The sequence below is a fragment of the Coffea arabica genome, chromosome 3e (genome assembly GCF_036785885.1).
Source record: "Coffea arabica cultivar ET-39 chromosome 3e, Coffea Arabica ET-39 HiFi, whole genome shotgun sequence".
Classification (NCBI taxonomy): Eukaryota; Viridiplantae; Streptophyta; class Magnoliopsida; order Gentianales; family Rubiaceae; genus Coffea; species Coffea arabica.
Genome location: NC_092315.1, coordinates 48,740,704 through 48,752,079, shown reverse-complemented (window position 1 = coordinate 48,752,079; position 11,376 = coordinate 48,740,704). Strand labels below are relative to the sequence as shown.

The window sequence follows — 11,376 nt, the reverse complement described above, 5'->3', positions numbered from 1 at the left end:
TGACCACAAAAGCCGGCACAGAACTTCTTTAATTGCAGAAAGTCAATTAATTAGACTGTTAATGATGACATTATTGTAAATGGGGGAGATGTATTATATTTATGTATGGAGCTTTGGCCTTTTTCAATAAAAAAAAAGAAAAAGAAAAAGGAAACTTTGGTTTAACTCTACAAGAATAGTTCATCAATTTCTGTCCAAAATTAAATACCTATTGCAAGCAATCAGGGAACCAACGTACCATCTTACAAACATGTGGACGTATGAATGCTTTAACCTCACACAGGTCATGCTGCTACGTTTTTCACTAACAAAATTGATTTGCAAATCAACGTCATCCAACATTTTTAATCTATGAATAGATGCAGCTAGAGAGAGGCCTATGATGCATGGGTGCCTGATCTAGCATTTGTATAATGTGATTTCTTTCTGCAGAATATGTTCCAACTTCTTCTGGATTTCACCAGCTTATGAAAATCCTGTTTCATGCTGTCACACTCTTTTTCCAACTCCGAAACACGCTGCCTCATGTCCTCGATGCCCGATCCTCTGCCGTGTGCGCGATACGAACCGTCACTTTTAGGGAGAGCCAGGACTCCATCAGGGTTTTCTGGGTTCTCCAGATTGTCAGAGACAAAGAACCAGCCCGATATTGAGGTTCTCAGGCGAAGCTGTTCAAAGAATAAGACCTGGACGATCACCCTGAGTGGCAGCCTCTCGTTTTGGGCTGCATGGGTGCTGGCTTCCAGTGACAGCTTCTGGCAGTTCATAAGCCTACAGATTTGTTCCCTCTCTGTGTCCGTGAGCCAAGGATGAGCCTAAGAAATTGATTGTTCATTGAAGAAGATCATTCAATTTCAGAGGGGTGGTTGGTGATATAGAAGTAATTAAAAGTTTGTGCAGTTATCGTATTTTATGGATATAAATTTGTGCCAGGATTGTTTACCTTCAGATATATGTCAATGGCGCGGTAAAGGCCATCAGCAAGCGGCCTAGCATAATCAGGGATTGCAGCAGCCAGGCACTGGAACTTGGGGAATTTTAGATTAACATCTGTGGCAACATCTGCAAGATATGCATCCACAAGATTAGCCACCATTGTGATTGAAGTCAGTGAATCTGTCCCTTCTACTAATTGGCTCTCTTCAACTATACATGGAGAAGTAGCAACCGAAGACTGGTCCATTGACATGAAATGATCGAGAATCCTCTGAAAGCAGTCTATGTCATATAGAGTCTCAACTGAGTATCCCATATTTGGTATAAGCAGATCATCCAAGGTAGCTTGATCCAACTGCAATCCTACCCTCCTCTCCAGATTTTCTCTGCACGAAGGGCTCGTTTGTAAGACCATAGCAGTACGGAGCAGCCTGATAAGGAACTTCGTCTGTGTTACTCCTTTGTGACTTGGAAGTAACTCCACTATCTCTTCGAGAAGTGCCCTTTGGTCAGCTTCAGAAGGGGTGGACATGGATGATCCTTGTTTGGAATGATTTGCATCGTTGAAGCTAGATTGCCTATTCATCAATGGAATATATTTCTTTGCATAAAAGACCAGGGATCCAGCAACAGTGTTAGGGTTCATGCCTCCTGCCTCAACTGCAAGGATCAATCGTTTATAGAGGGGTAAACTGAGGAAGGACACATCCTCGTACCACCAATTATCCGTTGCAGGTAGTGGCTTAGTTGCTGTGCCTATCCCATTCCACATTTGGTTGGCTTCTGCAGCGTCGTTGCTGTTACAGCCTGACACAGGCCAATTGAACAACTTTGGATCAGCACAGGCTTTCAATGCCAGTGAATTTATGCATCTCGACACAACTCGAAGCTCCTCTGCATGAGGCAAAACTTCTTCACAGGTTTCAAGAGCTTTTATTGTGTCAGTCCAATTGGCAAAAACAACATTCAGAAAGGCTTCTGTTTGTTTAATGAGGTTTCCCTCCCCATATTCTTCGGTCATTTGAAGATACTCAGCTGCACATCTAAGACTCACTACATTCATGGCGGTCAGCTCTATCTTGATGCCATAACAGAATTTTGCTACAAGCTCAAACGATTTAGCTCCCCCAGGTACTTCCCCAAGTTGTACAACACACGCTGATCCATCTTCTTGCTCTAGCTCTCCTATAAGCTTTTCTAGTAGCCCACTTCTTGATAGCAAAGGAAACTGCATTACCCAAGTAGGATTCAGAATTCATGGTAGCTTATGAACATATACATGGTGTCAAAGACTTCACTAATTAATAACTTTTCAGCTCCTCAAACTGAATAAAAACACAAATAAAACTTCAAACTTTTCGCACCTTATGAAGATGAAAGGACATTTCTCCAATTCTAATTGTAACATCACTAGCAAGGCCAGATGAGCAATGCCTGAGAAAAAAAAAAAAAAACCACAGTAGGATAGATTCTAAATACATAGCAAAAAAAAGGATTAAGTATCTAATCTTTCGTGAGGCAGATGTAGCCCACCAACCATAAAGAAACCAGTCATACATGAATTCATGCATATAGCTATCAGGTGTAGTTGGTAACAGTGAAGCCAAAAACCACCAAATTTTCTCAATGCGTGCACAAGACAGGATTTAGTAAGGGTAAACAAGAGTCAGCAACTCTAGCTTTCTCTGCTCCAATACTATCACACAATAGCCATACAGACCAAAAACAAAAACTCAGCCACATTCACGTATCCAAGAACCCAAAACATAATCCCAAATAGTTAGCAGTCACAGCAAGTGACTAAGCGAAATTGATTTTCAATGCGGAAAATAAGTAAATGAGTACCAAGATTGGCCATCGAGGCGGAATGCTTCAGATTTGGAACCAAGCCTGATGCATGCCATGTATCCCAGTATGGACTCTTGGTACTGTCAATTATTCTGATCAAAGTTATGGCGATCAAGATTATCTGAGCGAGGAGTGCAATCCTGCATGTGGGTTTTTTTTTTAATTTTTTTTTCTTGGTTTTTTTTTTTTGGCTCAGTAGATACTAAAGTATGGTGAATTTGACAGTGATGAGTGTGTCCGGGTCTCAAGGGGACAACGAAGACGCGGGAAATTTGGTTGCTGGTTTTTGCTGGCTATCCAACTGTCTTCCTTCTCCATCAATTTCTCACCAGTTTAGATACATTCCATGACAAATCTTTTTTCAGTCTTATCAGCTCTGTTTTCCTTTCTGGAAAAATAGTTGAAAACGTCACTCATATTTTGTAAAATAACTTTTTCTATCCCTTATTTTTTAAAATGTAATTTTACGTTCCTTATAACTTCACGTTAGTTAAATTTGATCCCTAGATTTCCGACTAATTTTTGTCGGAATCCACCACGTGCAAGGCACGTGGTCATGTTTTATGGACAAAATTCTCGAATCACATTTCACATAATCTAATCCATAGTCCCTTAGATTTTACAAAATGAATTTTTTCATCCCTTGCATTTCACAAAATGAATTTTTTCATCTCTCACATTTCACAAAATGAAAAGGGAAAATCGTTCAAAATGTCCCTCACATTTTGTAAAATAACTTTTTTCGTCCCTTACTTTTAAAAGTGTACTTTTACGTCCCTTACAAATTCACATTGGTCAAATTTGGTCCCTATCTAGGTTTCCACTAGTTTTTGGCCGGAATTCATCACATGCCTTGCATTTGATCATTTTTTAGGGGTAAAATTGTCAAATCAAAATTTATATAATCCATCTATAGTCCCTTACATTTCACAAAATGAATCGTTTTGTCCCTTACATTTCACAAAATAAATTTTTTCATCCCTCGGATTTCTCAAAATGAATTTTTTTTATCTCTCATTGACCACGTATACGAATAGTTTTTATTTTTTTAAATTCATGAATATATCTATTTAATTTCATCTAAACAGTACAAATAATATGTAATATATCTCTATTTGATTTCACCTAAACAGATCGATATATACATGAGTTTAAATCTAATAATTTTGTTTTAAACCTATATATATATGTATATATATATATATATATATATATATATATATATATATATATGATTTCACCATGTGAATCTATTCAATATTTGTAGTCTTTTCTATTTTAGTAATAATTCACTTATTGAGTTGTTTAATAAGAGTATCTAATTAATCGATATTAATTCGAATTCTATAGTCATACTAACAAATTGTAATTTAAATCTGAAATTTTTACTCACTACCTTTAAGACCAACAGTTGAATTTCTTACCTTATGATTATTTTAAAATTTGAAAGTGTCAATTACTTACTTCTTTTTGTCATACTTTTCCTTTGTTTATTTTTTCTGTCTAAATTTAATTCGATATAAATACTTGATAATGTTTAGAATTAAATGTCTTCTTTGTTTTCAATTTTCTAGTAATAGGAATGAACATGAGTGAAAAACTAACAATTTTTTTAAACCCCTGTATATATCTTTTTTAATTTCACATAAACAGTATGTTTAGGCGAAAATTAAATAGAGATATATTACATGCTATTCGTATTATCCAAGTGAGATCAAATAGATATATAAATTAGTTTTAAAAAAAGTTATTCATACACATGAACAATGAAAAATGAAAAAAATTATTTTATAAAATATGAGGGATGAAAAAATTCATTTTGTGAAATGTGAGGGACGAAACAATTCATTTTGTAAAATGTGAGGGATAAAAAAATTCATTTTGTGAAATGTGAGAGACTATGGATTGAATTATGTAAATTTTGATTTGACAATTTTGCCCTTCAAAAATGATCACGTGCAAGGCACGTGGTGAATTCCGACAAAAAATTAGTCGAAAATCTAGATAGGGACCAAATTTAATCAATATGAATTTATAATGGAAGTAAAAGTACACTTTTAAAGTAAGGAATGAAAAAATTTATTTTACAAAATATGAGGGACGTTTTGAACGATTTTCACAAAATGAAAATTTTGTGAAATCAAAAATTTTTTGAAAACCCATGTACATGCCTATTTGATTTCACCTGAACAGTACGAATAATATGTAATATATCTCCATTTGATTTCACTTGAACAAGCTAATTGAAAAACTATAATTTAGCAATCAATCAAGAAATTTCGTTTTCTATTTATCTGATGTTTACTCTGCCAGAACATTGCTCAAGTTCAAATTAGCTCTACCATGAAATGAAAATAAAAGACTTGAAAAATTTCTCATGCTAGAGTCCTTGTGCAAGTCTATAATAAGAAATGCTACAAAAATCCACCATTCTTTTATGGTTTGTATCACAAAAATTTTAAAAAAAATATATATATCTTGTGGAAATGAGAGATGGAATTCAAAGAGGAAGCTGGGGTTGTATTTAAAATGTCATAAATAAAACAAAACAAAAAAAATCAAATACACATTGACACTCAAATTCGTTTTAGACAATATACCTCAAATGTAAATTTCTACTCTTTCTGCAATGATGTTTTTTTAAAATGCACCAACCTGCTGGCCCCTTGGAGATGATTCATGATGAATTTGAATGCTCAGAATTCAGAACAAAATGAAGATAATCCAGCTCCACAGATTTAGAGAACAGCTTTTCAAAACCATTATAGAGGAGGATGAAGACAACATGTACTACAATGGCAGATGAAGCAGCTATTGCACAATTACTTCTACCTGGATACCTTCTCAATTTAGCACAACCTTTTCAAGTAGCTATTGCATACAAAGAAGTTATATACATTACACATACACACGAAGGTACATTTTGTGGCGAAACCCCATACTATATAGCACAACCCTCCTCTTGGCAAATAAGAATTTGATAAGACCTTGTAGCCTTCTAACTGAGCTGTCATTTTTATTACTATCAAAGACATAAATGAGAAACAAGAGATCCAAAACTTTTCCACTACAGAGCCGCCGGCGCATTGACCAGAAAAGGGGGAAGATGATGCTCTAGCACAGACAGCAGCTGTCTTCCCTGCCTTGCCTCTTCCAGTTCCACACCTCCAAGCCTTCTTACTGCTTCCACAAGTTGCCCTCTAAGCCTTTGGGATAATAAGGAACCCCCTGCCTTCAAACACTCCCTGTACAACGGCAGGTACGCTATTGCAACCCTCAGGGGACCTGGAAGATCCCTTAAACAGATAGGAGACTCGCCCCATTTTATGATACGCACCAAGTTCATATGGTGTTCTCGTCCTTGCCTTAATCCGCCTAGAAAAGCAGCCTCTGACCAATGCTCCTGAAGAAAAGCCCTTAGCTCAGGAGCAACAGACTCGTCGTTGGAATTAGCAATGGTATCTGCAACAGTATATGTAGCAGTTGGGTCGCCTAGGAAGTCTGAGCGGAGGAGAAATGCAACCCCATCAAGAGATCCCCCACTTCGCTCTGCAGCGGCCTTGAGAATTTCAGTACTCAGGGCTGCAAGGACGTGTTGAGGAACGCGAGGGAGGAGATATGAAGCAACCTCAACCTGATTGCTGGAAGTAGCAGCTGTGAGAGCAAGACAGAGTTCCATGTCTCGGCAACCCCTGTTTACAAACCATTGAACCACTGGTATGCAACCCCTCTCGGCAGCTCTCATCAGAGGACCCAAGAATGCCATCGCATTTCCCTCTTCCACTAGACATTCCATGGTGTCGATTTTCCCATAATGGGAAGCAAACCCCAAAGCCAGGTCAACATCAATATCCAAGCTGTTCCTTTGAGCAATCTAATAAAATCCAAAAGTAGCAACCAAAAATCATGAAAGTCTATGTCAACTTTAAAAGGTGAATACATGCATATGTTTGAATGCTTGTCCAAAATAGGACCTCGACAGTTAGGAACTTAGGATTACTATGCAAAAGTGTAAAATAGAAAACAACAAAATTGGATAATCTCAACACTCGTAACTAGGTGTTGCAGTTGAACCAGAAGTTTGGAACTAGCCAGTGAGAACACCTTAACAGTGAAAAAACCCTACTAATTCCTGTTGCTCCATGTGGCAATGGCACCCAAAATTGGCAAAGAGCAGTATTGAGAGGGCCATGCTAAGAGAAACTTAACAACGGTACGCATAAGGGACCCCAGGTTTATTAAAGTATAAATCCGGGAGATTATCTTTTCTTTTAGCAAGGAAAAAATGAAAAAGCACAATGCAATATCCACAATCCACAAACGCAATCTTAGTAAAAACATTTTAAATTAGACTTCTTCCAACTACTTTCTGGGGATAAGTTGTGTCAGGATAATTTTGCGAGAACAAATGTATTCTAATTCTCTAAAGCAATTGAAATATGCAACTAAAGTCCATCTACACATGAAAACTCTTTGAATACAATTTGCACACATAGGATTTTTGCACAAGAAATAGCACCATCAAACAATTCTATGACTAACCTTGCAGCATCATAGAAAGAAACAAACACGACAAACAAAGCTTAGCTACAGTCGATCTAACTATGATGCACCAGGTTATCTTTAACCGAGATCTTAGAGAAAGGTAGTAATGAACAACCTCCAAAATGTCCTGTGGAATAATTTGCTAAATGTTTTTTGTTCCCCTCTAGTAAAAACTGAAGTTTGTGCGAAACACTTTCATAATCAGGACAGCATAAATTCCATTTCCCTAATCATGTTAAGTGCAACAAATAAGCAGGAGAGTTCTTCTATTTCTCCAATAGCATCAACCTTGTCATTAAAAGGTGATGATGCTCCAAAGAAGATTTACACACTTTCCATTTATTGCTGTAAAGCAACATAAGAGAACATCACAAAAGAAAATCACTGCATAGTTGAAAAAATTTAACAATGTTAAAGGAACAAATTAATCAACATAAAACGTGCAATACATTACTTTCCCGGTGCACGTTTATGTTCATTTAAAAAAAAAAAAAAGGCAAAGGAAAACAAACAGGAAGGTATGAGTTAATTGATGGGATCCCAATTATAAACGAGAAGTACCGCAATCGAATTACTTCAGTCAATGTCAAAAGAGAAATAGTACACATCAAAATGCTGAGATAAGTTCCTCCTGCTAGAAGAACACTGAAGTAATGACATCTAGTTTTTAACAGCTCTGAAATATTCTACCTGCAATAAAATGCGAACAAGCTCTGTACTTCCGAAACGTGATGCTTCAAGAAAACATTGGTTGACATTGTCTGCACCGCTCTCTACCAACATGCCCAGTAACCCTTGAATTGCAAATGCGGACGGACTTGATGCCCAACCAGGATCAAATGAAGTTGCAAACAGTGTCAGTGGAAAGCAAGCAGCATCAAAAGCTTCTGTGAAGTCCTTTCCGCCAAGGTGCTTCCCCACAAGATCAAGGAAGGTCTTGAACGCAGATAGCTGTATTTGGATCTCAGAAATGGTAAAACCAGCTCTATCCTCATTTCCCTGACAACGAAAGTGGAAACTGATACATTTAAGAGCCCATTCCGTAAACTTCTGAACCTTTGCACTAGCTTCAGCCTTCAAAATCTCATCCCCATTGCATTCCCGCAATCGTTCATGCAACCTGAAGAAGGAAAGTGTAAAGCTGTAATCAGCACTAATGTCTCAAATAAGATGGCTGCACAAATCAGCGTAAAAGTACAAGGCCTGGTAAGATCAATATCCTACTGTTATCAAGCTAACTACTGCCTCCTATCTGCCTCAACTCAAAATTTAAATCTGCCTTACAAGCTAGGATATCAACCTTGATCTCAGAATGTCAAAATTTACGGATACCTCTTTAAAAATCACTGTGTGACCAGTGAAGAGAATCCACAAGAAATATACGGTACCAATTATGACCAACAATAGGACAGTGAAGCAGCAACGGAGATCGACAGCTAAAACCCAGTAGAATAATCTATTAAAAAAAATGTATAGATACTGGCACAATTCAAGTCATGATTACATGAACCTAATTAAATCAGAAGGAAGGCAGAAGTCTTTACCTTTGTGCCATTATGGTTACAGTATCTGCATGGCTCATTTTTTGACTCTGACAGGCTGAAACGCAGGAAGCAAGAAACGAAGTTCTAAGAGCAGCTCGCGTAAAGTCATAAGCGCCATTAGCGATTACCTTCCTCATCACTCCCGTAATACCATGTAACTCTTGCTGCGTGCCGAGAAACCAAACCGAATCGAGAGCAATGCATAAGGTGTCGTTGAGAGCCTGTGGATCGGCCAACATGATCAGATTGTCAGCAAGCTCCCAATCCCGGGTACTCACAGCACCCTGAAACAGCCTACCCAGCTCCAGTCTATCCTCCCTACAGAGCTTCTTGTCTTGGCCTCTAAGCCTGTCATTTTTCGCAAGCCCGGAATCAGAATTAGCCAACCTACATCTAAGTTTCTGAGCTCCACAACCACAAGAACAAGAACAAGAACAAGAACAACAGTCTTCCGAGCCCTCTTTAGGCACAAGCAAGGTCTCCTTCAAAATCACAACGTTGCTTCCCTCATCCCCAGCATTATCATCTGGGCATAAAACTACAATCTCATTCTTTGAAGCCTGGTTGGATTCAGCTGCCATTTTTTTCAGATCATCATATCCTCCAGCCGAAAAAGGTGCAGTTTTTATACCATAAATTGCTACTATTAAACCTATAATCTGAACAATTCCAACGGGCCCAGATGCCTAAGAAATCTCATTGTACAGAAGCCCTTCCCCCTGACCTTGTCAGACTAAAAATTGAAGGACGGTAGCCAGAATTTTGTTAGAAGCAATCATAAACTTAAGAGAAACCCAAAACCCCTGTGCCCCTGAAATTGAATTAGCAGTTGCCATGAATTTGATCGACCTCTAGGCCCTGAAGAAACCAAATTAGCCATTGAGAATAAGTTCCAACAAACCAGAAATCATATGAAGATGATCACACCCAAAAAATAAATAATTTTTTAACAAAAAAAAAAACAGAAAGAAAGAAGAATCAGAAATGGGAGCAGAAGGATTGCTGATGAATACACTGGGAGTAGGAAAGAAAAGAAATAACAGAAGAAAACAGAGAGAAAAAGAAGTTAATCCATTGCTAAATCAATGGAGAGCGGAAATGAAGGAGGCGAAGGAGAAGGGGTTGACTCCGTACCTCAATAGCACTGTATCACCAGTGGTTGTTGCGTAGCTTAGAGATTCCATTTTATGGCTCTCATCACTCCTCAGCAGTCTGCAGTCAGCACCACTACTGAAACTAAAAAGGTTTACCAAAATTAATGATATGTTTACGTCATCACCCCCTCTCCCTCCCTCGTCCACCCAAAGGATACCCCGTATCCCCACCGAAAACTAAGAAGACTATTTGGACCACAAAAATATAAATAAAAAAAAAAAAAAAAAACCAATGCAACAGGGCCAACGCCACCTTGAATCATGTAACGAGCCCGTTGACTGAATTTTACTTCTTTTTTTTTTCAGCAAAAAAAAAACCACTCACCTAAGCCAAGAGAGTGTTATGGTATAACCCTTAAATTTTTTTCGTTGCAGGTGAGGTCCGAACCCTCACCTATAACCTAAGGAGGAACTTAAGTCCCTCTGATGGCCACTGAGCCATTAGCCCAGTGATTGACTGAATTTTACTTCTTACACTGCTATATTGTGTACCAAACTAATTTGGGTTGCAAACAAATCAAACTATTTGAGTTGATCAAGGCGAGTGAGTTGTCAAACTCGAATTGCGTATAGAAAAATTCATTTTGTTGGTTAGTAAAGCTAGCGAGGTGGCTATGTATGTATATATTATTTTTACTTTAATAGTAAAATATATATATATCTTTAATATTTTATTATTGATTAAAAAAATATGCATGTTTTATTCATTTTTAAAAATAAAAAAATTATATTTTTATTTATTTGAAACTCGAGTAGGTCGATCTAGAGGTTTACACTGAAAGCTCATAAATTCGACTTCAACCAAAATATACCAAAACTCGATTTAAGTCGACATGTTTACAGCTCTAACACCAATAGCATTATTTAGGACGCTGTTACTTTTTTTTTTTCTACGGCCAATCATACCGAATGAGTCGAGCTCAGTCCAATTATACCAAAACTCGATTTAACTCGATTTGTTTGCAGCTCTAACACCAGTAGCATTTGTTAGGACACTGTTACCTTTTTTTTTTCTGCGGCCAAAATAGGAAACAAAGACTACAAAATAATTCAAGAATAGAGTTTAAATATGTCACTTATACTAGTATTAAGTTTTATTTGTAACAAGGAATTTGTGCAATGGTAGTTTTTTAAAAATTAATTTTTCAAATACTATTAAAATTTTTAAAAAATACTCTAAAAGGTACTCTAAAAAATAGTCTAATTTTTTTTAATGTTTAAAAAAATCTCAAAATATATTCTAAAAACTCTTCTACTCTTAAATATCTCAAAATATTTTTTAAAAACCTCCCAAAATATATTATAAAAACTCTGTTATAGTAAAATTTTTTAAAAATACCTCTAAAAAT

The 11,376-nt window shown here is 37.0% G+C and overlaps 2 protein-coding genes across 2 annotated transcripts; both read right to left on the bottom strand.

Annotated features, from left to right (window-relative positions):
• Positions 1-187: 187 nt before the first annotated feature.
• LOC140004191 (BTB/POZ domain-containing protein At5g03250-like) lies at positions 188-3,124 on the bottom strand. Its single transcript, XM_072083639.1, has 4 exons — positions 2,782-3,124; positions 2,301-2,370; positions 944-2,164; positions 188-815 (listed from the first exon to the last, which is right to left on the bottom strand). The coding sequence occupies exons 1-4, from the start codon at positions 2,838-2,840 to the stop codon at positions 378-380; spliced, it is 1,788 nt and encodes a 595-aa protein (XP_071939740.1). The 5' UTR covers positions 2,841-3,124; the 3' UTR covers positions 188-377.
• A 2,508-nt stretch (positions 3,125-5,632) lies between these two features.
• On the bottom strand, positions 5,633-10,147 carry LOC140038330 (ankyrin repeat protein SKIP35-like). The gene is made up of 4 exons (XM_072083638.1): positions 10,008-10,147; positions 8,874-9,731; positions 8,020-8,449; positions 5,633-6,658 (listed from the first exon to the last, which is right to left on the bottom strand). The coding sequence occupies exons 2-4, from the start codon at positions 9,452-9,454 to the stop codon at positions 5,852-5,854; spliced, it is 1,818 nt and encodes a 605-aa protein (XP_071939739.1). The 5' UTR covers positions 9,455-9,731; positions 10,008-10,147; the 3' UTR covers positions 5,633-5,851.
• Positions 10,148-11,376: the final 1,229 nt, after the last annotated feature.

What these genes read in the sequence shown, in the direction of transcription:
- LOC140004191 (XM_072083639.1), bottom strand. Translation starts at nt 2,840, where the DNA reads ATGGCATGCATCAGGCTTGGTTCCAAATCTGAAGCATTCCGCCTCGAT. An exon ending in CGCCTCGATGGCCAATCTTG is followed by an intron (nt 2,371 to 2,781) that starts GTACTCATTTAC and finishes TTTTTTTCTCAG; the next exon opens with GCATTGCTCATCTGGCCTTG. An exon ending in CCATTGACATATATCTGAAG is followed by an intron (nt 816 to 943) that starts GTAAACAATCCT and finishes TCAATTTCTTAG; the next exon opens with GCTCATCCTTGGCTCACGGA.
- LOC140038330 (XM_072083638.1), bottom strand. Translation starts at nt 9,454, where the DNA reads ATGGCAGCTGAATCCAACCAGGCTTCAAAGAATGAGATTGTAGTTTTA. An exon ending in GTAACCATAATGGCACAAAG is followed by an intron (nt 8,450 to 8,873) that starts GTAAAGACTTCT and finishes TTCCTTCTTCAG; the next exon opens with GTTGCATGAACGATTGCGGG. An exon ending in TTGTTCGCATTTTATTGCAG is followed by an intron (nt 6,659 to 8,019) that starts GTAGAATATTTC and finishes GGATTTTATTAG; the next exon opens with ATTGCTCAAAGGAACAGCTT.